General features: G+C 42.5%; 2 protein-coding genes across 8 annotated transcripts in view; one reads left to right on the forward strand and one right to left on the reverse strand.

Moving 5' to 3' along the window:
* srgap1a (SLIT-ROBO Rho GTPase activating protein 1a) overlaps positions 1-21,041 on the forward strand; it is an 83,166-nt gene extending 62,125 nt beyond the window's left edge. For 2 of the 5 annotated variants that reach the window (XM_030425828.1, XM_030425830.1), the window contains exons 13-22: positions 28-88; positions 899-976; positions 1,177-1,311; positions 3,166-3,271; positions 3,406-3,630; positions 5,381-5,460; positions 9,984-10,164; positions 12,364-12,501; positions 17,172-17,544; positions 18,325-21,041. In XM_030425828.1, the coding sequence (XP_030281688.1) occupies positions 28-88; positions 899-976; positions 1,177-1,311; positions 3,166-3,271; positions 3,406-3,630; positions 5,381-5,460; positions 9,984-10,164; positions 12,364-12,501; positions 17,172-17,544; positions 18,325-18,786 (1,839 nt within the window). In that variant the 3' untranslated portion in view covers positions 18,787-21,041. Of the gene's footprint in view, positions 1-27; positions 89-898; positions 977-1,176; positions 1,312-3,165; positions 3,272-3,405; positions 3,631-5,380; positions 5,461-9,983; positions 10,165-12,363; positions 12,502-17,171; positions 17,621-18,324 lie in introns of all 5 variants that reach the window. The other 3 variants (XM_030425829.1, XM_030425832.1, XM_030425831.1) reach the window with 2 other exon arrangements.
* Positions 20,093-27,165, reverse strand: cfap263 (cilia and flagella associated protein 263). Of its 3 annotated transcripts, none has more exons than XM_030425839.1 (10): positions 27,034-27,165; positions 26,345-26,480; positions 25,222-25,383; positions 24,982-25,131; positions 23,954-24,073; positions 23,701-23,799; positions 23,442-23,549; positions 23,192-23,347; positions 22,811-22,996; positions 20,093-21,791 (listed from the first exon to the last, which is right to left on the reverse strand). In XM_030425839.1, exons 1-9 carry the CDS (start codon positions 27,123-27,125, stop codon positions 22,856-22,858), a joined length of 1,164 nt encoding a protein of 387 aa, XP_030281699.1. In that variant the 5' UTR covers positions 27,126-27,165; the 3' UTR covers positions 20,093-21,791; positions 22,811-22,855. The 3 variants fall into 3 exon arrangements, with proteins under 3 accessions (XP_030281699.1, XP_030281700.1, XP_030281698.1); XM_030425840.1 differs by having other exon boundaries at positions 20,093-21,795; XM_030425838.1 differs by lacking the exon at positions 20,093-21,791 and having other exon boundaries at positions 22,597-22,996.
* Between the last annotated feature and the right edge of the window lie 7 nt (positions 27,166-27,172).

Raw genomic sequence — 27,172 nt, forward strand, 5'->3', positions numbered from 1 at the left:
AAGTTTCTGTTTATATTGCCTCTGAAGGACTCTGGACAAGCGATCCCCCGCGTGGTTGAAAGCTGCATTCGCTACATCAATTTGTATGGTGAGTCGGTTTTAGTCACACAGTGTGTAGAGACATTTTCTCACTTCAGCTCTGCAATCATAAATTGATGACTGTATTTTTATATGCTATGTGATTAGTTCTTCTCACAAAACTGCAACCTGCTTCATTTCCAAGTCTTCTTAACTTTGGTTAAAAGTGACACTTGAGTGACTTCCAGGCACTAATTGTTTGGGCGTGTGCATCGTGTTTCATGTTGATGCTTCAGTGTGTTCCACTCAAGCTGCAGTCATGGGAAAATGCAGATTCCATCCTGTTTACACCCGAGCAGCCTTTTTCACCGAGCTTTTCAAACACACCATGAGACAAACAGGCACACAGCTTACCCTGGCACAAGTGGTTGGCTACAATTTTTGGTTTTGAGCCAGACTGAAAAAGACACTCTGACGGAATGCGAACTTAAGCATTTAAGATGTGATCTCTTAGTTTGCAGCCTCCACTGATGACGTCAAGAGAAATCCTAAAGAGACAAACCGCAGACTAATCACGCTTCTTCCTGACCCTTGACCTCTGCTCCTATTAAGTCCTAATCCCAGCTGGAAGACACTTTAGTCAAGCTTGATTGCGGACTCCCTGCCTCATTAATTATCCTTAATTAGAAAAGTGAAGGGGCTTAACGAAGAGGATGTGCCTCTGAGGTCCAACTAAAATAGGCTTTATTTGCTGAGTGAGGGAGTTTATTTCTGTGACCGTCTCAGTGTCTTTATGACCATGTTGAGTGTGTCTGTGCTATTCCTTTACCTTGTGTTTCTCCTTCTTCCTTACCATCTTTCTTTGTCTTTCTTTGTTCAGGCCTTCAGCATCAAGGAATATTTCGTGTATCTGGATCCCAGCTGGAAGTCAATGACATCAAGAACTCATTTGAAAGAGGTATATGATGTTTTTTAAACAGTATTTACTGCATATTATCAAATTGATCTCTATTGCTTAATTGTTGTCAGGCCTAAATGTAAGGAATTAATCATGACACATTATATTGACCATGTTTAGCCGTTGTGCTTTTTGAGTGTAATGTGCTTTTTTCATAATCAAGTTGGTCCAAATGACCTGCTGACTTGTCTGTGTCTTAGGAAACGACCCTCTGACAGATGAAGAGAATAATCATGACATCAACTCGGTGGCTGGCGTTCTCAAGCTTTACTTTCGTGGTCTGGAGAACCCCCTTTTCCCCAAAGAGAGGTTCAATGATCTGCTGGCCTGCATCAGTAAGAACACACACATTTTATCTTCAGTGAAACTATGAAAAACGTGTTAAATAAAGAAAAAACTTTTAGTTATCAACCATAGACATTAATCATTTAACCTACAAGCTGTAGATCTAGCACTTGTGCTAGCATGTTATGGTCAATAATACAGTGTTAGACTGAGCAGATTCTCTATTTCCTTATATTGAAAATGTCTGATAATCGTGGTGGCAAACGCCTGCTGGATATTGTAAGTTTTGTGGTTGAAACACTGTCCTGGGGAGTATATATATTAGATAGCAGAAACAGCCCTCAGATGAAACGATATAATAAACTGTCTGTAGTGTTTCATCAGCAGAATGGCTCTTACTCCTCCTTCTCTCTTACACTTGTTGATACTACTCTTTGGTATGTAGTTGAGTTCTGAGAAGGATGATTATCTGTTGTTAGTGGCACAAAGCTGGCCATGCTTACAGCAATGTGGTGGAATGTTAAATGCCCGCAGCTCTGAATCTTTACTGAAGTCCTCATAAGAATAGTCACGTTGTCAGTTCACACATCAGTCAGCTCTTTGTGTGGCTTGTTCTGATCTTTAGACATTACATGGGGGACTTTGAGGCTCTCTTACTGAACAATTGAACATGCACAGAGTCACATGGGCACAGCGTGTGCTGTAATGCCTGGTGCAGACTGTGTGTGCCATGTGTACTTTACACACAGGCTTTTGTCTACTCACAAGTGTGTTGTGAAGTGTGTCTGTGTGTCTTTCCTGGGTGTGTACTGTTACACATTTGTGCAGGATGAGTGATGGGGATTCCCTGTTTACATTCCCCAGCTCAACATGCCAGTGATTGCAGTGTGGGCTGAACGCCCAGCGGGCTCCATATTAAAACCCTCTGCTTAGTCCATATGGAGCAGCTCAGACCAGCTACAAGATCACTTTTCCATTTAACTGCTCTTGGTTGAGTGTTTTTCTTTCCCTCACTGCAGCTATTGTTATCTTTCATTTCGGCAGCAGGGATGCTTTGTGTGGGAATGCTCACACGTGTGTTTGTAGGTGATGTATAAGCTTACGCTAGCTTAGATCTATAAATAGAGCTTCTGAAGTGCTCAGGAACCTCCCAGAATCCATGTTAGGTATTCATGAAAAATGAAATGCATCACAAAGATCCCAGAAGCCCAAATCCCAGATGGCACAAAGTGGCTGGAGGGTGACAGGGCTATTTTTAGCAGCAGCAGAGCCCCTGCTCAGCCAAATAAAATAGGATGCTTCAAGTGTCACAGCAGAACAAATGAGATGGTAATGAAAGATACAAGGTTTGCATTCCCTGCCATGTTGATGAAGCACAATCTCATACAGATTTTAAATACTTTAAATCTATGATAATCTTCCTGAAAAAGCTGTGCACTCAGCTCCTCGGTTGGTCCCCTGTCTGAAGTTTCTTAAAACTTTGGTGTGTTCATGAGCTTAAAATGTGGAAACAAGATGTACACTACAAATATATGTATATAGTAATTCTGTTTTCATTTAGAGGAGGGAAAAATACTGGTGAAGGTCAGCACCACTGTTAAGACATTTCCTGTGGACTACACACACGCACTCAAACAAACACACACTTTACACATTACTGCATTGGTAAATCTTTGCTCATGAGACTTGGGGTAATTCTGATAAGTAATTGACTCAGCTTCAATGTACTCTTGCATTTGTATACTTGGACAGGGTGTGGTGATGATCAATATGTGGACATCATCACATAGATGAGTATATATAAATATATGGATCATTGCAAGCAGAGGTTAAAAGAGTATCTTTTTTTCCACATATGATTGCATTTTACTGTATTAACATTGTATCCTTTTTTGCTACTCTAGGAATAGAGAACCTGTATGAGAGAGCGCTGTACATTCGTAAGATCCTCCTGACCATTCCTCGATCAGTCCTCATCGTCATGCGCTACCTCTTCGCCTTCCTCAACCAGTAAGTCAACAGACAGAAACCAGTTCATGCGAACGAACGAAGTCCGAAATACTGTCCCCAGGGCTATGTCCTCTTTTCACTCTGCCTTTTTCTTGGTCTCTTTCTCCCCATCTCTCTCTTCCTTGTTCCTCCAGCCTGTCCCAGTACAGCGACGAGAACATGATGGACCCATACAACCTGGCCATATGCTTCGGCCCCACACTCATGCCCACACCAGACAGCCAGGATCAGGTGTCCTGCCAGGCCCACGTCAATGAGATCATCAAGACCATCATCATCCATCATGAGACCATCTTTCCTGATGCTAAAGAGCTGGATGGGCCCATCTATGAGAAGTGTATGGCTGGAGGAGACTATTGGTGAGAAATGATTCACTAATGTGTTATCGCAACGGATTAGTTATCAAGTTATTAAGTCATTCTGAAAGTCATGGGTCAGGATTTTCAGGTAGATAAATGGCAACATTTAAAAAACTTGCAAACATTTAGTAACATTTATGAAAATATATGAAAAATGCCTATCCCAGTGTAGCCAAAATGAGGCATGGGTTAGGGTTTTGGGTTCTTTTGAAAAGTAATGCACTGTATTTTTTTCCCAAGCTGGCGTTAATCTTTGGGAGTTTGAACACATTGAATTTTTGTATTTTTTTCTCTCACCTAAATGCAAAAATAAGCCTGGAGACGACTTGTGACTGCCTCTCCCAGCTGGAAAATACAGTCGGTCCACATTATACATTATTGCATGGTCAAAGTTCCAATTAGACAACAGTGTCACTTAAGGCCAATTTGTGACCTGAAAATAGCCCTCGTTGTCTGTTTTGGGCCACAGGGCAGGCATAGAATGATAGGTCAGAGTTCCACAGCCATCTCAAATTGCAAGTTATTTTGCAGATTGTTTGTAAAGTTCAGCAAAACTTTGCAATACACTTTGATGAACACAGTGTTACTGTCTAGCTCCGAGGCCACCCTTTCACTGTTGTCTGAAGGTGAAGTTGTTGGTTATCCAGGATTAAAAGATGAAAAGCATCCTGATGAGGTCACCTCCTGCAGCTGCACAGATTTACACAGCGAGATGTAGGTTTGAAAGTCTGACAGATGCCGGTCCTTTCCTTATTCCATTACCATGAATGGAACAAAGGCGTGCAGCCAAACCTTAGGGACTTGGTAAACATGCAGGTATGTGTGTTCTCAGCACTGCAGCTGTGTCAGTAGTATGTCAGTGGAGGTGGTGAGTAATTACACTCACCAATTAGGTGTCTGTGTTTGAGGAACATGACAAGGTAGAAGCATGTTTCAGAGTTGACTTTACACAGTGGACTTTTCTAGGTGAGACAGGCTGAAACAATCACTTTAATTACCACAATCAGCAGGAGGAAAGAGAAAGGTCACCTGGCAGTGAGAGGATCATTAGATGAATTGCAGCACACAGTCAAACAGATCAAACCTGAGGCACTTTGCCAGCTTCACATCTGTAAGCACAACGTATTACTTGTTTCTTCCTCTCTGTCTCTGTCTCTCTTCCCCCTGTTCAATGCCCTCACATCACCACAGGCTGACAGGGATTTATCCCTGGATCGAGCTAATCAGCCGTCTCAGCACGACCATGTCCCCCCCGGAAAAGCACATGCGGCCCCGGGGAGATTTGTTGTCTTGGCTGCCTCCCTTTCTCGTAGAAGAGGAGGCGGCTGGTGACATGTTGGCATGGGAGGAGACCGTTCAGTTCCTGGCAGGGGTAATCCGTGGATGTGTGTGTGGCATTACTGCCAGCACGGTGCCAGAAGAGGACCATTAGAAAAAGACCCACAGATAGAGGATCTAAGCCTCTCATAAAGTGACCGCTACTTGAACTTCCCCCATGTCTTATTAATTCCCCCAAAAAATCCCTTCTTCCTTGTCATCTTCACTGAAATTAGATTTGACCATTGAAGTTTGAGCAAAAATCTTATATTGCATTATGAAATAGCAGATAAAGTGACTTTAACTACTTTTTTTTCTGAAGAAAATGGAAATGAAAGGACAAACTGGGATTTGAGTCTGTTTTGATACTGTCCGTTGACCTCTGACCCCACTTTGGCAGTGACCCTGACAGTTGCATGTTGTCACCCCACAGTGAGAGCCCCTACAGTGAGCACGGAGCACTGGAGGAGGTGGACAATGAGGGAGGGACAGAGACACACACCAGCGAGGATGGTGAGTGATGATTAAAAAGAAACAATGCTTGCAGTACATCAAAGGCACACTTGTGATTATATGTGATTACGTGTGTGATGTGTTTTTTTTCACCTTTTTCACTTTTCCTTATTCACCAAACTGCATTTTAAACCTCAGCAGGCAAAACCCAGTTTTTCTTTGTGACAAGTACCTAAAAGTCATACTTGTATAAGTAAAGTCATGAGTTGAAATATTACGTTTATAATAAGTGCAAGTCATCCACATAGAGCATGAGTGAAAGTCTTAACGGATCTGATATTGCATGTACTTAAGTATAAAAAGTACCAGTTAAAGTTAGTTTCATATAATATGGATGTACTGTGTAGTAGCTAGCTGATTATCAGATTTTTACAATTTTTCTGATTGCCAATGACATAAATTAATTTTAAAATAGCAACATAGGCTCTGCAGAATAACTAGTAACTGAAGTTTGAGTAAAAGGTACAATATTTGCCTACAGGATGTAGTGGAGTGGAAGTATAATTGAGCAGAAAATGTGAATTTGAAGTACCTCAAATTTAGACTTGAGTACAGTCCTTTAGTGAATGTACTCGGTTACATTCCATCACTGATTAAACTTAACTCTAGCGCCTCAACACACACATTCACACGTGAAGGAAAAAGCTGTACTGTCCTGTCCATATACTGTATCCAAATTTAAGCTTTCCCTCGTGTCACCAGTGCTGCGAGGGTTAAACCCAGCTCTCTGCAGCTAATCCTGCCTTTCAGCCACCTAAATGCAGTAACCTTGGAGGGCCAGGGGAACTAGGCTCACAGTGATGGACGGCCATTCATATTCTAATGGTTTTGCATCTCCCAAGGGGCCTCGGGACACTTCCACATCCCCCTTTTACAAATTCCATGGTGGTCTGCACCCACTGGATCTTTTTTCCCATGGGTCATAGCCTTGGGTTGAAATGTTTGAATTCAATTGATATTTTTTTTATTACCTTGGGTAAACAGTGATTTGTAAAAGAATAGCAAAAATATGGAGGTAGAGTCAAAATTTTCAGGTTTTGATAGCTTTTCAAAGATTGTACACTCTGTGTTTTCTCTACCTTTAATTACATTTCCATGTGTCCAAGAGAAATATGAATTAAAAAAACACCAGGCTCACATGGACCGCTGGAGGATACAATAGACTCGTTTCAGACATGCTGGTATAAGGCAGAGTTGTGTGGTCATACATGTGGTCCTTTGTTTGAGTGAAATGGATACCAGTTGGTCCGGTCCAAATCAAATAGTGAGCGAGTGAGTTGAAACCAAAATATCAGCTGGGGTCAGACGCTGCTGTTAACATCCAGCAGAAAAGCAGAAAAGAACAATAAAACTTCCAGCTCATTAAAAAGTGATAGATATCGGTGACTGAGAGCTGGCCAGATGTAGACAATGTGAGCAGAAAAGAGTCAACATATAGTCGAACAGACTTCCCTAAACCAGTTTCCATGGCGACGGCTAAGACCCCAATCCTGTCTGCTTTTCACACTCGGACATAAATTTTAGGGGCTTCATGACACTGTTCATCATCATTCTCTGGAATATGGAAGTATGGTTGATTTCCTCTCATTACATCAACTGTTAATCACACCGCCTCCAAATTAAAGTCATCATCTGGATGTCCCTTTTAACTAAAACTGACATCTGATTAGAGAGGGAAACTTCTGTATGTGAGGATTCCCATTGTAAAACACAGATGGCAGCTATCAACTCTTTCAGTAATTAATGGAGGATTACATTTTCCAGAAATCCCTTGCTACCATGGTTTTGTTCCAAAAGCTTCTCTGAGCGGACGGGGAGGATGTCCTCACTGACTCTAGTCCCTCCCTGTGGAGTCTTGAACTGTGGTCAAGTTATTGTCATCAGTTATTTTTAAATCCCCATGACCTCATTTGGATTTCAGACACAAAGGCAAACCTCTTTTCCTGTTTCCAGCACTTGATTCTGCAGACTGAAACGGTTTGTTTATTCTCTTCTCAAAATGTGTTTGCCCTCGAAGTAAGTGAACTGAAGACAGCCAGAGAGAGTGGAGTAAAAGTCATTCCACGTGTTGTCGAAGTAGCTGTCCGGAAATCTGTTCGGCACAGGCCCCCTGGAGTGTGTTAGAGCTCATTAGCTCAGATAAATGATCTGGACTGGGTGGATTTAGACAGAGCACAGCACACACGGCTAAGTGATTATTGCTTTCATCAGGTTGCTGGTGGAAAGTGGAGGACAATTCTGTGGATTGTTAATTTTTTAATGTAATTTTTGAGATAAAGGCCGTGTCATGTTACGTGTTTCAAGACCTTAGCCCCAGTTTGTGCCTCATATTGTATATCCGAAAGTCATTTAACAGGGTTTACTAAGGACTTTTCGAATCACTTGGATCAAAAAATACAAGACACTGCTGTACACAGCAGGATAACTTTCATCCTGCAAACAAATGACATTCCTACCGGCCTCAGCTTCCCTTTGTACTTGCAAGTCAGGTAAATTTCAAGTCAGTTTTGTATGTATAACCTGTTTGGAGCCATACATTGTTTGTCAGCAAATATCTGCTCGTGCCTGACACACATGACAGTGTCATGGCCGGTGGCTGTCGTGCCTGGAGATTAACTGCCTGATTTCAGAGTGGCACTTCTCGCACGCCGTCAATACATTGATGTTATCTGCTGGTAAACTCGACACAAGGTCAAAGGGGAACTAACTGGCACATTGATTATATATCACTGCAGCGGTACAGTAGGATGTCCTTGTTGTTCAAGACTGCACATGTAAAAGGGCAATTTATTTTACTTAACTAGAAGGGTCATCTTTTACCCCGTGAAGAGCCATGAGATTAATATTTGTCTTCGGGAAAAAAGTGTTTTATACCTTCTCCTATTGTATTGATCCCAACCATATCTAGCAAAAGGCTCCTGCTCCTCTATTTGTATGTGTGAACATCCCCTCTGACACCGCTCCACTGGCTTGTGTAAGACATCTGACAGTTCATATCTCTTACAGCCGCAAACTCTCCAATCCAACATTTCTTTAGCTCCAGTCGCAGTGTGAGTGAGTCTGTGTGGGTGCGTGCGAGCATGTGTGTGTATGGGTAACCTTGGGTGGCTGGGTTTGAAGAGATTCTTAGTTATAATTGCACAACATGACAGAGGGGATCCTCAGCAGCACTGAGATTTGAGTTCACGGCTTGCTGCCTTCAGCCACAGGTGCGTCCTTGCACTGTGGGTGTGTCTGTATGTATCTTTGTGTGTTCGTGTGTTCCTTGGATAAGAAATTTTAGATGGAAGGAGAGGTTGAAGTGAGAGAAAGAGATGGAGAAAATAAAGAGCAAGAGAAATGCCCCGCAACGATAAAGGCTCCGTCAAGTTTATTAACAGCCTTGTCCGCTGCAGTGCAGCCCAATTAATTCAGGCGGTAAATTCCTGCCTGTCACGTTTCATTGGAGCCACGTCACATCCACCCCGTCAGTCCTGACAACCAAGTCAAGCAAGGAAGGCAATTTAAAGGTTGGGGAAAAAAAATCTAATAGAAATAAATGAGGATGAAGAGGAAACGGAGAGAAGAATCGCAGAATCTCACCCGTATTTCCTGTCTCACATGGCCGCCCTGCTCATCTGAGAACAACTCTCAAGCTCCTGTGAAAGACATAACATGATGGCTTTTCACAGCAGATACAAGCTTCAGCCATTTACTCTGTTCCCGGTGTATATATATATAGAGAGAGAGTCTGTGTTAGGGTGAGGCTCCTTCTGTCCAGGGACCCCCGGTCTGACTTGAAGTGAGAAAGTGAGATGGGAGGGGAGCAGAGGTAGGAGCGAGGGAGGAATAAAAACGCTATTTTTAGACCTGTGTTGCTGTAGTGCATGCATATTGGCTTGGAGACGTGTACCTTTTGAATAAGAGAGTCAAATGGAGCTGAAGTCTGATCCAGTGATATAAAAAATACTGGACTTGAAGAAAGCAGTCAATAAAGCTAGATTGAAATGAATCATAACATTATATGGTCAATCTATCACTTGTACATGATGTCTGTTATAACTTTTCCTGATCTTTCAAATGTTCATTTCCCATGTCACTGATCCAGGGCTCTACTTGTACAGTTATTGAGTAGATATCAGCCCAGTCTAATGATCCATATAGTGACTGACATGCCCCTGAGTCATATAGATCTCCTCTCGCCAGCTTCTATAATTATCCTGCTGAAGCTCCTCAGGGCCTGTTTCGGCCCTGGCCTGCTGTTGTTGAGCCGGGTAACTATTGACTACAGCTAAAATAACAGACTGCCTCAGCACACTTGAGTTGTCAAACATGCGCATCCATGTGCACATACATAAACGAGCCAGCATACAATATATTTAAGTGTATTTATGTGATGTCTTGTCTTAAGATTTTTATTTCACAAGCTGTCCCACTTGTGTCAGTCATTACAAGTGTCTGGACATGCGATAATAGCCGTCTGTACCTGATGCCTTTGCCCTGTCTGACATACCTGACCTGTGTAATCCTCTCTCCGTTGACAGAGGGTGAACCCATTGAAGCCATTGCCAAGTTTGACTACGTTGGGCGCTCTTCCCGTGAGTTGTCCTTCAAGAAGGGCGCTTCCCTGCTGCTGTATCAGCGGGCGTCAGAAGACTGGTGGGAGGGGCGGCACAATGGCATCGATGGCCTGGTGCCACACCAGTATATTGTGGTCCAAGACATGTGAGTGTTTTTAGATATGACTGAGTAATGCAGTAAAGTGTATTCAATCAGCATCTATCTTGTGTATGATTTAATGCTCAACAAGATGCCTTCATACTGACATAGATAGAAGACATGTATAATTTGTAAGTTTGGACTGAAATATAGATCACCTCCGTGACAGAGCCCCTCACTGTGAGAGGTTCTTAATTTTTTATTATTATATCATTACACAATGACTCTTAACAATATGACTTACAGAGGAGAGATGTGGGAAACTGCTGCCACCTTGAAGCAAAACTCATGCACAGGATATGTTTCAGTCATCTTGTACGTAGCCGTGCTACTGCTAGCAAGGCTACGTACAAGATGACTGAAACATATCCTGTCCATTCATAGCCCCTTGATGATGATGAATCCAACTAACTTTGGCCATCCCCTGATTTCACCTAGATGGTGCCCCAGCAGGTTGACGTTTGGTGGTTTAAAGTGAAATTAAATTTACATTCATAGTTTCATCAGGATAAATTGTAATAGCTTGAATGGTTCCTTAACCTTTCATCTAACACAATGATCAAAAACTGCTAATTAATTGGGGTGTCATGATTTCAGCTTTAAATTGGAAATTGATCTAAATGGTCTTTCAATTTCAATCATCAAAAACAAAAGCAGGACCTACTTGCGTGTGTCTGGCGCACACTTGGAGGGGTTATCGCTGTCCAGCTAACTATCTTAATAGTAGTGTTTTTACCAAACCAGAGACGTAGTCCAGCAGTGACAGCCTCTTTATTTTTCGTGTCAAAAGTCTAGCTCAAGTATAGAAACACATCGTAAACATGGGACAGTCTTCTTTTTGGTTTTGAGTTGAAGAGTTTTTTTCCAAATGGATCAAAATAAAAATTGATGCTTAATACACCTGCTAAACATCAGCTGACTAATATTGTTACTGTGAGCATGTTAGCATTGCTGAAGTTAGCATTTAGCTCTAAGCACCTAACAGGACTGCTTACATGGCTATAGAGTTGTTTTTGCCACATAGTTGTGGCATAGTCAGCTTTCACTGATGATATCCCTGTGTGTAAACGACACACTTGTCCTTGTTGACATTGCTCCATAAGAGGCTGCTGGCCATCCCTTGACTGTAGGCTGGTGCGTAGAGGACCTTCAGCCTTGTTTGTTCTGCACGCCAGTGTCATCCCCGCTGGGCTGTGGAACATTTTCCATCTCCAGGGTCCTCAACCGGGCCCTTCTTTCACTGTCTCCCGCTCTCAGCGTTAACCAGCATACACTCTGCCATGGCGACTGTTGGTGCTTAATGGACTGGATTCACTGTCTCATTAGGCCGAGAAAAGAATCACTCCAATCACTTAGTAGCTGGCCGACAAAATAGCCATTTAGAATGCCTCTCCCTCTCCCTCTCCCCTCTTCTCTTCTCTTCTACTGCGGTCCCGTCAGTGTGCCTGTATCAATAATTCACCAGGAGGGCCACTGCTGATGGGGTGTCTTCTTAGTTAATGAAAGAGCTGGGGGATTTACAGCTGTACGGGTTGTCCCAGACTGCAGTAACATCCTGCTCTCTACTTAAACAGAGCAGCCCAAGGGTTGTAAGAGCACACAGGGTTGTGATCTTCACTTGTCCCACAAAAGAGCCGAGAATAAAAAATGCAGCGAGATGTCTGAGAGGCCACTTCAGAACAGGAAGTCACTCTCAGACTCGACTTTCAGGGTGTTCCAACTTACTCGTGACTGTGTGTAAATTCTTTTCACGGCTCATCCTGCCTATGTCTCAGTCTGTGGATACACTGACCATGTTTTATATCGGATAATACACACCATCAGAGGCAGCAGTGCAGCTCAGTAGCTCTGATTACTGCCACCTGACAGGCACCAACTGTACCCAGTATCCAGTCACACACCTCACTGAAACCCATACCAGCTGGCTTGTGTGTGGGTGTTTGTGCGCGCGTGTGTGTGCGCATGTCACCATCACAGTGCACCACCAGAATAATGAGAGGCCCAGGAATATGACTCATCCGACCCTCTGGACCTTGGGGGAGAGAGGAAGACGTGCTGACTCACGGGAAACTGATATCAAATGCTGTCATCGAAGACCGGTGCAAAATATAAAAGATCGACTGATTTGCTGATTTCTCCTTTTTTTTTCTGTCACTTTCTCTTGCTCTTTTCATGTCTCAATGTCACTCTGTCTCCGTTTCTCAGAGATGACAACTTCTCAGACACTCTGAGTCAGAAAGCTGACAGTGAGGCCAGCAGCGGCCACGCTGGAGAGGATAAATGCTCGGGAAAAGACATCGGCTCGCCCACTGACTCCAGGATCTCTGAGGCCTTCATTACCAGGTTGGTTTTGAATTGGTTGTATCAGACTGAAATATTAACGCCTCTACTAAACAATTTCTAGTAAGAATCTGGCATTTAAATCTTTGCAATCTCTAAACAATTCACAAGAAGTCTGAACATTTGCTGTATTGTTTTCCCCCAAGAAAAATCCAGTTCAATGAAAGTGATCAATTTTGAGATGTACGGAAAGGGAATGTTATATTGACAAGTGATTGACGCAGTCTTTATAAACTGATACTCAATTATTTGAAAATCCAAAGGAAAAGATGTCAAAGTACATAATAAACAACACCCAGGATTTTACCAAATTTCATAAGGGATCTTATACGTCTACAATCTTTGCGTATTTTAGAATAGCTACGTTCATTATAAAGATAAATATTTCGAATTTCTTTGCTGTTAAGACACATTTTTGGGGGTTAATATGTATGCTGCAGGGTTAATTAGTGCCAGTCCTACTGACACTAGTTTGACCATAATACATTACAGACTTCACATTGGCTTTATCTAATTAGAGGTGGCCAATCCAATAAGGACTGACAGTCTAGCAGCAGCTTGTCTGCAACAACATCACTGTTGCATCATCCAAGGAGCTTAGATAGATTCAGGTGTGAATACCAATACATACACACACACACACACACACACACACACACACACACACACACACACACACACACACACACAGGTTTGCACAGCTATCCTTATTAGGACCTTACATTGACGTCCATTCATTTATACAGCCTAACCCAAACCCTAATCATCACCAGTTCATAACAGAACCTCAACTTATTACACATCCCCAAACTTAACCAGGACCTCAGGATTCGCGCTTTTCTGCATTAGGCCTCTGGTCTTCATGAGGACTATAGGTCACGGTCAGTTTTTATGCCCAAAACAGTCCCCAATAGGTATCAAAAACACATACACCTTCACACACAAACACACACAAACCCAAAGCTCTTGAAAAATGAACAAACTTTAAATGCTTTATGTAGACAGGGTTCCTGTTGTTGGTTATTTCCAGGTCTTGGTCAGTATGGAAACAGAGAATAAAGTGTGGAAATATTCTTTTCATTCTTTTCAAATTTTTCTTCATTTAATATAAAATGTATGACTCCTAAAAATGACTTGATCACAGGTGAGAGTTTTTCATGGCATTTGCAGCCAGTGCAGCCACAGTGCTTTCTACTGAGTGAGAGAGTGCAGGCCAAGGGGAGAGGGTGCGGTGTGATTGAAGGCTCGCTCCCATGCAGACCTGCCTCTACACCTGTACATCTTTGCCCTACGTGCTTTAGGACTGAATCATCATTTCATTGATATCTTTGAATCTCCCAAAAAAAAAACATCCAGTCTGGAAAACTATAACATTTTGAAATAGAAAATGTGTAGGAACCCAGGATAGAGATTAAGTTGCTTTGCTTCAACCCTTTACTTCAATGCAAGCCTGCACCAAGACCAGTTTATCTGATTTGTCTGTTTTGTGAGCGAGTCTGTAGGAAGCAGGGACGACCTGTAAGATACTGCACCCAATCCTCACTGTTACATATGTTGCTTTCTCCTGTCATCCTCTATCCTCAGCTCACCTCTTTTAGCCTAATGGCCACTGGAGGAAATAAAAACCTCTCCCACTTCATTTTATTGCCACTGACTAGACAGTTGTAAAGTATGAGTATTAAATACACATCTAACAGTGGTAGTCATCAGCTGTTCCCACTGGAACATACTGTACATATGCACGCATAGACAGTTGTGGCACGTGCGCGCACACACACACACACACACACACACACACACGCACACACACACACAGACAGATATATATGCAAACACACCTCAGTCTTTTTGGCAGCTTTTGCTGGTTGCATGCCAATATTGTGTCTCATGCTCCTCTCTTTACTGCTGCTTCTGGTGGTGGAGTGAGCGAGCGACCTTGAAACGTCTGTTACTGGCTCTTGCCTAACACATGAACAAATGCTATTTTATTCAGAGCCACACTCACTGCCTCTACTTCACTGTTGAAATGTTGATGATTCATCCTAAGGGCAATATTTACACCAGCTGCAGGTATTTGCATGCGGATGGAGGATATATCTGAATGAATCATCTTTTTCCACATCGACCTTAATGAAGCCGCTCTTACTCCCAAAGCCACAAAAATCTCTACCTGTCATCCGCTCCTAGGTGACCCCCCACCTGTCTCTCTTCGTCGCCTGTCGCCCGCCCCCACTCACTCTTCTGCTCTTCCATTCAGACAGTCCTCAGAAGTGTTTAATCATTTATATCGCAAGCTTTATTTAGATATTTCCCTCTCCTGGCGTTCTCAATCAACCGCACACTCACCAGATTGAACCTCTCTCACACCCAGTGAGACTCTAGACAGTGCATCTTTTAGTGGTGAGGATCCATACAGCAGGTATTTCAGTTGGTCTCTTAGCTGTTTTGAGGTCAAAAACTGATGGAATGTCTTGTCCTTTCGGTATTATCAGCCAAAAAGCCACAACAAACAGAGCGTGAGCTGTCCGTGTGTCGACAGCCTGCACAGTAAGTTGCAGTGCATGTTGTCATACACTGTCCCAGCAGGGGACTGGTGTTTTGAATGTAGACTGCTCCCCCTGCAGGTTGTCAGTGGTTCCTGCAGTTGTTTACTATTTCAGATTTCTCACTGCAGTCAGAAAAAAAAATAAAAAAAAATCTCCAACCAGACTCGCTAGCCTGCTACACTCTACCAAGAAGTCTTCATTTTTTAAAATGTTTTAACTCTCATCGATGCATATTTTATGCTGTCAAGATGTTTTTTGGTGCATAATAATTCTTGTTATTACATTTACATTTCAGTGTGTGAGCAGGTATGAGTCTTACATAAGCGCACACAGCTGTTGAGACTCTCTAGTTCACATTGATAAGGAGTTTTCTGTGATGAAATGAGTCGACTGGGGAGATGCAAAGTTGCAATTACATTCTCTGAGAGCATCACAGTCTTTCATATCCGCACTCATTATTGCTTTTGTTTAGCGCGGTGATGAAGCTGCCAGTAAATCTTAACGATAACAGCTGAGACAGCGTTCATTAGGCAGACGTAAACTCTCAAATGAAGCCATGCGCCTCAGAGAAGTGATTAAAGGATGCGTAATTCAGTGCTTATTCATCACAGGCACCACATCACAATAAACCAATAATGCAGGCAGCAGGCCAATTAAAATAGTTAAGTAGTAGTATTATAATAGTATCAGCTCTCAGATGTTATTGATTTAATATTTCAAGTTGTAACTAATGTTCCACCGACTGAAAAAGTGACTGCATGATCATGAAATTACTTTCTTTTTCACCCTAAGACGATATGAATTTCTGAGATGTCACATGATAAATATCAGGTAACTGTATTATTGAATTTGAGTTCATCAGTGCAAATAGTCATGCTCCTATCTAGTCATAGCTGCCAGACAGACAGTGATGATAGGTGCTTTGATTAATCATTACAGCTCTTGACTCAGGCTGTGTGTAGCTACTTTAGTGCTGGTAGTCATAAATATGCAGAGCAGAGTGTATCAGAGCCATACAGAGGAGCATGAGCTGCTCTATTGGCCTTTTATGGAGCAGTAGAACCGCTTCGAGGGAGTAGATGTTACCGTGGAGAAACATCACGCGTAACAGAGCAAACATGCGTCTGTGTATGGCTCTGTCTCTGCATGTTTCTAATGTGTGTGAGATTATTAGGTGTGTATGGTGATGTGCTGGTCCAGGTTCAGATAAAGGGCAACCGTGCAGCTGGAGCTTCTCCCAGGAAGGGAGCCTGTTTTGGTGCTCTGATGAACCACAGGCCTCCATCCTCTGGCTGAAGGCCAGGCTACGCTACCTGCTCCCTAAATAAGCTCCTCTTACAACACTGATGATTGATGATGCACCATGACCCTCCACATATTGTAATGTAGAAAACTTGGGGGGTGGGTGGAGGGAGGGAGGGAGGGAGAGAGAAGGGGGGGGGGGGGGGGGGAGACAGAGAGAGAGAGAGAGAGGAGAGAGAGAGAAGAGAGAGAGAGAGAGAGAGAGAGAGAGAGAGAGAGAGAGAGAAGAGAGAGAGAGAGAGAGAGACAGACAGACAGACAGACAGACAGAAGACACACACACACACACACACACACACACACAAAACACACACACACACAGAGAGAGAGAGAGAGAGAGAGAGAGAGAGAGAGAGAGAGAGAGAGAGAGAGAGAGAGAGAGAGAGAGAGAGAGATAGAGAGAGAGAGAGAGAGAGAGAGAGAGAGAGACGAGAGAGAGAGAGAGAGACAGAGAGAGACAGAGAGAGAGATAGAGATAAGATATATATATACATACATACATACATACATACATACATACATACATACATACACACACACACACACACACACACACACACACACACACACACACACACACACACACACACAAAGTTTTCTACATTACAATATGTGGAGGGTCATGGTGCATCATCAATCATCAGTGTTGTAAGAGGAGCTTATTTGTACATTTGGGAGATACAAGGTTGCACACTGGCTGTAATTTCAAAGAAATTCTTAACTCAGAGTGTAGCGTTTTTTAGAGGTATGTGTAAAAATATTAAATGCGAAAGCTCTAATGCCATGAATACATTTTTACCTTTGTGGTTACCTCTTCTATCTCAGCAGGCACAAGAAAAGATTAGAACCACCATCTCGGCGGCCCCCAGCCCGCCCTACAGATGTACACTGCATGGTGCATCCCTCCCAGCATGGTCATGGAGGACATGGAGGCACCCCAGAGATGGGCTCCCCAGTCCTAGGCCACTTCAGCCCCCGGGACATGCTGCGGAGTCGTAACCACATGCCCATGGACAGCCCTGAACGTCGGCGCCGCACCGGCCACGGCAGTCTGACCAACATCAGTCGCCACGAGTCGCTAAAAAAGATGGAGAGCCCCCCGATCCGCCGCTCCACCTCTTCAGGCCAGTACACGGGCTTCACTGATGCCCACCACCACCACGGCGGCAAGCCCCTGGACCCGGAGACCATCGCACAGGTCAGCGCGGGACGAGCGGCGACCCGACCGCAGCTCCCTCCACCATCAAAGCCCTGCCCCGCCCTGTAAAAACATAGTCAGTCCCTGTCTTCTGCTTCCTCTGGCTGCAACTGTGTCTGTGTGCTAAATACACGCAAAAAGACTAGCTTCACAGGCAGCAGACAGCAGAGAGCATAGCTCGACACTGGGACTCATCACAGGATATTTACTGCAGCATGCCCAAAGCTTTGTAATGTGAAAAGCTATCACAAAATATCTCCATGCTTAACTGGTAATAATTTGTGTTCAGGCAGACATCCATGTTTGCCTCATTTGGAAGGTGGTGGCTGTAATGTGATTGTTATCACACGCTTAATCCACAAATGATGTTTGTATATAATAATAGAGGCTCAATTAGAAAGCAGAGGTCACAGAGAGCACTTTGAGAGCAACGGTGCTCGGCTGTCTGTCTGCCTACTGGGAGCATGCTCAGATGAACATGTCTTGTCTTCTCTGCGTCTCCTTCGCTATCCAAAGTCATTAGCATGCAGAGGGAGAGGTGCTGGAGCAAAGTAATACTCTCTACTAACTCTCTGCATGTATAATGCACGCTTGGTGTTTTCTTGAAAGACTGTCTCTGTGGTCGTCTGTTAACATCGCTTTTTATGTTTCCTACCAAACTGTACTCTATCTTCTCCCTTCTCTCACGTCTCTACCGTTCATATCATCTCTCTTTTTTCCACTCCACCTTCTCTTTTTTAACTCCAACCTTCCTGTTTCTACCCATTTCTCTCTCACCAGTGTTGTCATTCCATCCACATCCCCACTCCTCTCTCACACACACACTCTCTCTGTCTCCTGCAGGACATAGAAGAAACCATGAACACCGCTCTGAATGAGCTGCGCGAGCTGGAGCGGCAGAGCTCCGCCAAGCACGCCCCCGACGTGGTGCTGGACACCCTGGAGCAGCGGCAGACCTCTGGCGGTGGCGGGGGGCCCACACCGGCCAGCTCCAGCGAGTCCCTCAGTCCTATTCATGGCGTCATGCTAAGGTCCACTGCCAACACTGAGCCACCAATCCGCCGCAGCACCAGCTCCTCCAGCGATACCATGAGCACCTTCAAGCCTGTGGTAGCACCCCGCATGGGGGTGCAACTCAAACCCCCCGCCTTGAGGCCCAAGCCCATGGTCCTGCCCAAATCCAGCCAGGCCTTACAGCCTCCAGCTGCTCAGGACCCTCTGGACAAGTCCTGCACCATGTAGACATGTACAATGAAAACCTCAGTCAACGTTTTTGGCGGGGCTGCAAAATGCTACCAGTGTCGAGACTTTATAGATATACAACAAGAAATTATCAGAGAGTGTGTAAAGTACATGGACCAGGACAGGATAAAGGTGAAAATAAAGTGGAGACTGATTCAGGACTTGCAACGTAGACAGATCTGTCAGTTGGACATAACATGCACAGTTATGTGTTAATATGCTTAGGTTAATATTATCTAACAAATGTCTTCTTTTAAAAGAAAAAAGAAAGAAGAAATTCAAACAACAAATCACAAAGGCTTCCTTCAAGGTTTTAGAAATGTACATTAGTTAGTTTACAGACATTCATGAACTGTGTATCTCTGAAGAAAACGCTTCATGCACAGGCGCTCCTGTTTACCACTGAATGAACCTGAACCTGGAGCCTGAAGACAACTGTAGTGAGCAGATGAGAGTGGCATTCACATACAACTAGATGATGTAACTTTTATTTGCTGTTACCTAGGATGGGCCCATGAAGGTGTTGTGACCTGGTTCAAAGGCCTTACTGACTTTCAAATGTTAAATATTATAAAGGTGCTGTGACTACCTGGAGAGAAGTGGTTTGAAGGTTGAACTGATCAAGGGCCTGAAGAGCCCTGAACAACTAACGGTACTTTGTTCATAGATAGAAGAACTGATGCTTATTATTTTTATTTTTTTCACTAGCGTGTAAACGTTCTTTGGCAAGGCATCTGTTGTGTATCAGAAATGTACAAAGATCACCTCTGTGCTGGATTTATTTGAACGTATTTCCATACTGCCTGGAATGACATGACCATTGGATAAAACCACTACTCCATTATGAACGTTTTTAAATTCCTGCCTCAATAGCTCACAATGCAGGGATAAAATATGCCGAATAGCTCATGCCTTTGCATGTGTATAATCTATGGGGAGCAGTGTGAAAAATTCTAATGATAAATCATCTCCTACATACAGTTATAGTCATGCTATTGATGGCGTGGAACACAAGCTGTAGCTTCTTTTACACCTTGCTTGGCTCTTTCTACCCAAAGACTGTACAAGTTAAGGCGTGGCTGTAGATCTGCCATATGTGATGTAGGTATTCTTCATACTGACTGATGTGTATAGACTCATAGCGGCGCCCTGTGGGAGTGCTGCCGGTAGCCATGGACCTGATGACTGTTAGTGTAAAAGCCTCGTGATGTGTTCACCCTGCTTCCTACGCTTCTCTGGAAACAGCAGCTTGCTTTGTGAACCCTCCGGTCTGTTTCATGTTCAGCTGAGAATGTCAGTGTTTTGGTTTTTTTTGTTTTGTTTTGTGCTGACTGACACTGAGGCTTTCTCTGTGGGTCGTCTGCTTTTGTGGATGATGACATGTGGGAACAGAAGGGGGGAGGCGCATGAACAGCCCATGTCAGTCAGCTCATGTGTGTGAGTAATAATTTCAAACGCAATAGCGCCGTAAAAACTGTATGAGTTCCAGCTGTGACTGCACCCCTGTATGTCTTTCCCCCCCCCAAAAAAACCTCTGTACTGTAGAAATAAAGTGGGTGCATGTCCGGGGAATGTTTGGCTAGCATAACACAGAAAAGTTTGCAATGAACAAGCAATGTTTTCTAACCGCAGGTTTACACTTTCTTTGACTTGACAGATATTGTGTGTATAATAATCAAACAATAATTGATTTTTTTGACTTGCTAACTTTCATTATTTTTGTAATCTTCTTTGTTATGTTTTGTTGTGTTTCTGGGTAGAAATGAAAACAAACGATGTAGATTAAATATCCTGAAACACAAATGTCCCACCTACAGTATGAAGCCAGTTGTAAAATGTGTGCTTTTGTCACTATGCTAACATCATTTACAGTAGGACTCAGTTATTATGCCGTCTGTAGGCTTTAAGCTACTCTGTGGTGTTCTGTACATCTGTAGTATGTACTTGTGAAAGTGCCTTTGAAAATGTTTTAGAGGAACTTCAGACATCCTGTACTGTCGCATTTTCATGTCTGATGCTGTGTTTTTTGAGGAAATGCGGTGCAGGAAGAAGACACATGAATAAGTAATGATGCCATTTTCCAAACAGTTATATGACAGAATTAATAATAAATAAACAGCTTATCCATTGTGACATTGCACTTTTATGTATATAACTGTATATATGGCATGTAACATCATAATGTGTAGAGCTCTTTGAGGGCTTATACCTCCGAGGATTTCTTTCTAATAAAGGAAATAGTTTGTTGAGACTTAGGTGGATTTTCTTCTTTGCCTTCGCTGTTATACTGAGTTACTGTTACGTCAGGTTATTAATTGTCAAAATAAGAAGCGCTCTGATAATTGGACTCGGGTAAAAGTGGAAATGGCACAATGTGAAAAGGGATAGGTTAAAGTCCTGAATTCTCAACTTTAAGAGTAACAAAGTATTACCAACAAAATGGACTTAAAAGTACTTAAGAATGGCCCCTTCCACAGTGTTTTATTATATATAGATTTATTGTGTAACTATCGATTATGCAATGGTAAAATGTGGCATCCATTTGAATGTGGAAGTAGTGTTTTAACAGCTCGATATGTCCGAAAGTTAGCATAAATTATCATCAGGATGTCAAGCATAACAGTCTGACTATGTCTACAGAAGTAACCGTGCTATCCAGCTAGCCCCGGGCCTAAAAACAAAACAAAAAAACAACCTCTTTCTCCAAGCAGCCAAAAGCTCCTGTGCTTGTAGCGTAAACAACAACACTCCCCTTGTAGCCTGGCTAGATGCTGGCGTGGCAACTGAAAACCAGTCACATCTCTAGTGCAGATGAGAGTTGGCCAAACCGCCAAGTGTGACACAATATTTCTTTCACTCATTCGCAGCGCATAGATGATGACTGAAGAGAGGCAGTCTCCCCTCATCTTTCATGTTGTCATCTTGCCGCCGTGGTGGTGGTGGGCATCAGTGAAGCCCGTGTACTGGCCTGAAGAGGTGGAGCGGCGGATCGGGGGGCTCTCCATCTGCCTCATGATACACACAAGATTTCTTATACACTCCAACCATTGTTGTGTGTCACATGTCAAGTTAAAGTCAAAACAAAACTATCATAAAGGATACTATTTAAGCTTACAGAAGTACCTCAAAATTGTACTAAGCTAAAGTACTGGAGTATATGTGCTTGGTTACACAGCTGTAACACTTATTAATAAGGATACAAATCATATACTTAATGCCAGATGTATCATGAATTCCTGTTGCTCACCTTTAACAATTGAATGGGTTACTATGACTTTATATAACAGATGTGCAAGCAAGTTACATAAAACTACTTACTCAACCTCTGAAAGTAGAATGGCACCTGTTCTCTTAAACATTATAAGCTGTTTTTTTAAATCACACTGGTCAGATGCAAACATCTTCTATAATAAACATAAACTCAGTGACATAAGATAACTTTCATCCAGCTCATGTAGATGCATTTCAGTTAATGCATGAAGTAACTGAATTACCATTTTCTAAACTGATGATTTATTATTAAGTGCGAACTAATTACATGGTCATAACGACGTGACCATTTGTTAATGATGAGCAACAGGAATTCATGACACAGCCTGCATTAAATCATTGTGAGTCATGCTTTAGTGAAGCATTATTTAGGCAAATTGTTTTAACCCTCATTATAAAGTGTTTAAGGCTTGTATTTTAGAAATCTCAACAGAGCCGACCTGAAGTTACAGGGGGACCTTAGTTGGCATCAATAGAGCGTAATTAATGTAATAACATTTGAATATGGAATATTATGGTTGCAGTGCAATCAATATTGTATATGGCATCAGGTTATTTTTATTATTCAACATAGTTCAGTATACAAAGATTTTACACCCATTAACTGGACAAGACTTGATGGAGAGGGGTTTTACATTTACAGCACACCTACTGTACATTTCATTCTTCATATGGTGCACAGTATAAATCTTCCCAGAACACATTCCGTGTACGAGTCGAAAACGCTTTATTGCTTTTTCTCCACATTTCCCACCTTTCGTAAATGACTTCAGTCGTCTTTTTCTGATTCTCCATCCCTCTATGCTCTGTGTTCTGCTATGTATGGGAGCTTTACTGAGATTTGGCGTTCCTTAGATCGGGCTCCAGCCTCAGCACTGTTTGCAGGAGTGAGAGTGGCTCTCTGTGTGCTCCGGGCTTTAGCCTGGCTCCTCAAGGCCATCTGGTGAAAACAGAAAAGAGAGGGCACATCGTTTTGCAAACTGACACACATCTGTGTGTTTTTTTCACAAACTTGGACTGAGGATGATAAAAAGGGAGCGAAAATCCAGTTTTTAAGAGGTGACTGTAATTTCCAGGAGAGAATACAGGAGTGAGTTGATTATATTGGAGGAGAGAAAATAAAATCTGGATTTACCTGAGCAATCCCAACCTTCCTCTCCCAAGTGTGAATGCTCTGCTGCAGCTTCTTGTGCCTGTCTTTGACATGCATGTACTCTGCGATATCAGGAGCCTGATAGTCTGTCATCTGGCGGCGCAGGTGTTGCTTGAGAGCCTCTGCCTTCAAACGCTCCTGAGGAGAGGGAAAATCAAGCAGAACGGATGAAGTACACAAAGCTGTCTGTGTCCACTTTAAGATCTGACTAACTGTTGTACTAAGGGCAAACCTCCTCAGCACGCTGTATCTCCTCCTCAATTTTTGCCAGCATCTGCTTCCTGTTGCTGATATCACTGCTCAGCTCTGCGGACTCCCGTGTCACATTCTGCAGCTTGTCCTGTTGGCACACACATGCACAGATAGATTTCACAAGCTGGAGCTGAGTTCAAGGTGATAAGCGATGCTGCAAAGGTTGTCTCATAAGTCTACGGGAAATTACACTGAGAACACTCCCTCTCTCTCCCACACACACATTTCTAGTGAGTTACCTTGTGTGAACTGAGGACAAGTTGTACTTTCAAATTGTTGACTTGAAGTTCATCCAGGTTTTGGTGGATCCTCTGCGCACTAAAATCCTGGAAAACGTCCTAACACACAGCATCCAGCATTGTTACATTTACTAAGTAGCACAAATAGGGCAGACTACTGACTGTGATTCACTGTTCTCTTACAGTCTCACTGTCAAACTACACAATCCACTGACAAAAGACAGCTGGCTGCTTTCACACTTCGATTCTCTACCTTGAACTCTGCTGCGCCCGTATCTTTTTCGGTTCTTCTCTGTTGGAGCTGCTGCTGGAGCTTCTTCTCATGGACCTTCAGTGCGTGGTTCTTCAGATTATACTTCTCCGACTGGGCGACCTGTTTGAGTGCGTTTGTGTTCGTGAATAGAACAGATGATGTGATCAAAGAGAGGAGGATGATGAGTAAGAGTAGGGGCTGTGACAGTACTGGGGAAAGCAGACAACAATCAAAAAATCTAAAAATAAATTAGATCCCCGCCGTCTGTCATTCCCATTCAATGGGATATGATTACAATCATATGGTGAATTAAAAGAACATGTTAGGATTACTGGCATTTCCCTAGTGCTGCTAGAAGGCAGCACATTATACCATGTTAGAAAAATAATCAGGTTGATGGGATTTTGAGGTGGAAAGGCAAAATGCAGGAACTAACATGACATGGCGACAGACTAATATTAAAAATGTAAATTTGTTGTATGAACATGGTATATAAACATATTATTACATTTTAATTAATTGATGAAATAAATCATCAGAAGTGTACATTCAACTACACTAATAGCGACAAACAAACACCTTTTGTCAGGTAGTAGGTAAAAAGAGGCCAGTTATGTTATGAACCCTGTATTGTATAATGACAATAAGCTGAGCCTCGAATCTATTCCAATGCTGCTTTGAACAAGTTGATGTAACAAGACCAGTGCTGCCCAAAGTGGGCCTGGCCATAGGGTTTGATTTGGAGCAGCAGATTTTTTCTAGTGAAAAAAACAAAACCCAGAAACATATTTAATTATTTGTTTTATTATAATATGAATCACTGTTTATACCATTTAATTTTGGCAAAAAGAAAAATTATCCTGCCAAAACATTTTTTCAACTGTTCTGACGTCAACAACACAGGAGGGAAACTATTAAGATCAGAATAAGACTGATCAGGCTGGCTTTTGGCCCAACGTCCATTCACCTTTGTTACCTAAGGGAGAAAAGTTTGGGCACCTCTGCACAAGACTGAACTCAGTATTTACCATTGACTTGTCTCCGATGTACTGGAGCACCCTCTCCGGCTCTTTCATTTCCAACCGGTTGTCCTTCATAGGTTTAAGGAGTCTGCGTTCAAACTCTTTCTTAGCCTTCCGGATATCTGCAAGACGCAATTCAGCCTCTTTCAGGGAGGCCTGAAAAGACAAAATGTGCTGTTAGTTTAAAGCTTTTTTTTTTGGGGTTAATTTTAGTTTTGTTTTTCTGTGCATGGATTTTGTTGTAACCTTGTAGTTGTCCTGAATGTTCTCATATTTCTGTTTGAGTTTTTCCTGGTCTTGTAGTGTCTCTCGTACTTCTCTCTGTGCCACATAGAGTTTTTGTTCCAAGGTCAGCTGATGAGGGCGATCTGCTATACTGGACCGGGACCTCTGCCTTCTTCCACGACCCTGACAAGACACACAAAATTATGTGCAGCATTACGATTGTTTCTAGGATTGTGGCAATATGTTCTGTTTTGAACTCTTGGTTTTGTAACTTTAAGCAAGAATAACTGTCTACTCCTGAACAAAAGTGTATCATAATCTGTCCTCCCTGTGTTTGTTTTTCACCAAGGTGATGAAGTTTCAGGCATTCACTCGAGTGTTGTCACTGGTCACTAGTTACTGGGTCACATGACATGGAAGCTATTGAAAAGAAATGCTGAATGTTCATATACAATAAAGAAGCAGGAAAATCCATTATAAGGAGGTGTGTCCTTTGTGACCTGTGTGGTGATATCTTCTGGTACTGGTTGGGAGTCACTGGGTCACATGACATGGAAGCTAATGAAAAATAGCTGCTGGATTTTCATAATAAATATTTATATAAAATAGAAAAAGCATGTTTGTAATCAAAAAGAGGTGAGTCTTATTTGTCCCGTTAGTGATATATTTTGGTATTGGTTTGGAGTCGGTGGGTCATATGACACAAGCTAATGGTTAACAAAAAAAGCCTTTGTCTTATACAAATATTTTTGCTAAATAAATACATAACACTATAGCAATCAAAATAAGTGTGCTACATGAAATCAGTTTAGTATAATTTTTAGTATAATATTTTTTAATCATAATTTTCACTAATATCATCAAGTCAGCATGAAGAAACATTGTTTTTTTGTAAATCAAACAAACATAGGGTCACTTATGGATGGTCCCTGAATCAGCCTCCAGTGCAGTGCGAGGTTCTGGGAGGCGAGCCAACCGTCCTCCTGCAGCCAACACTGGGTGATACTGAGGAAGAGACACCGCTGTCCAATATTAAAACCTAAAACTAACTTCACCACGGTTCATTTTCAGTGGGAAACTTATAATCCCATTACATTAAAAAACACTGAGTTTTAAAGAAGTCATGTCACTGAGTTGCACTTACTCCACCCTCCAGCTGGGGGGCTCCTGCTGCCTCCAGACTGTCTCCACCAGACTGGGACAACAGGTCCTGAGGATCCATGCGGCAGATGAACCGCTCGAACATGTCATTCTCTGCCAGGAGGGCTGCATTGCCACGTCTTGGGTGGAAGTAAACAACTCGAGGGTCAGATAAAGAAAATGCTTGAAGCAAAAAGCTTGGTTGCATAAGCTGGAAACATAAACCCAAAGAGGATTCAAAGTGTCTACAATTTAACCACCTGCCAATTGCTACTTATTTACTCACCTCTAATAATTTAGCTAGGAAAACAGCATCTCAACTTATTATGTAGCTAGCTATACATTAGCACAGATGACATTAAAATACCTAATACCCTTACAAGCACTCTCAAGTATTAAACATTGTGTGAGCCATAATGTTATATAACTAATATGACTATACGTGACACACTTCTTACCCTACACAATTACTATTAGCTAATGTTTCTAGGATATATAGCTAGCCACTAGTATTGTTTTAGTACAGTAAGATTAGCTAATTGCTCAACAGCGCTAGCTTAAGTTAGATATAGCAGCCAACGCTAGCAGGTTTCACAAAATAGTTACGGTTTTTTTTAGTTTAGTTAGGTTTTCTTTAGCTTAATAAACTTTACGGTTCACTTAAGGGCATTCTTGAATATTTATTTTCATTACTTAAGCTCTTCGATTCGGTTGCAGAGGTGCTCTTTTTGTTCTTTGGTGACCTCTTTGCCTTTTCCTTCCATCAACGAAAGCTCGTCCTCCATGGTTGCTATGGTACACTGAAGCCCTGCTGTCTGGTTGCTAGGGCTGG

This window comes from Sparus aurata, chromosome 8, assembly GCF_900880675.1.
Source record: "Sparus aurata chromosome 8, fSpaAur1.1, whole genome shotgun sequence".
Classification (NCBI taxonomy): Eukaryota; Metazoa; Chordata; class Actinopteri; order Spariformes; family Sparidae; genus Sparus; species Sparus aurata.

Excerpts from the sequence above, each read along its gene's own strand:
- cfap263 (XM_030425839.1), bottom strand. The coding sequence starts at position 27,125 with ATGGAGGACGAGCTTTCGTTGATGGAAGGAAAAGGCAAAGAGGTCACC. Across the intron at positions 26,481-27,033 it reads AACCGAATCGAAGAGCTTAA|ACGTGGCAATGCAGCCCTCC; the intron begins GTAATGAAAATA and ends CTTCCACCCAAG. Across the intron at positions 23,800-23,953 it reads CGGGCGCAGCAGAGTTCAAG|GACGTTTTCCAGGATTTTAG; the intron begins GTAGAGAATCGA and ends GCTGTGTGTTAG.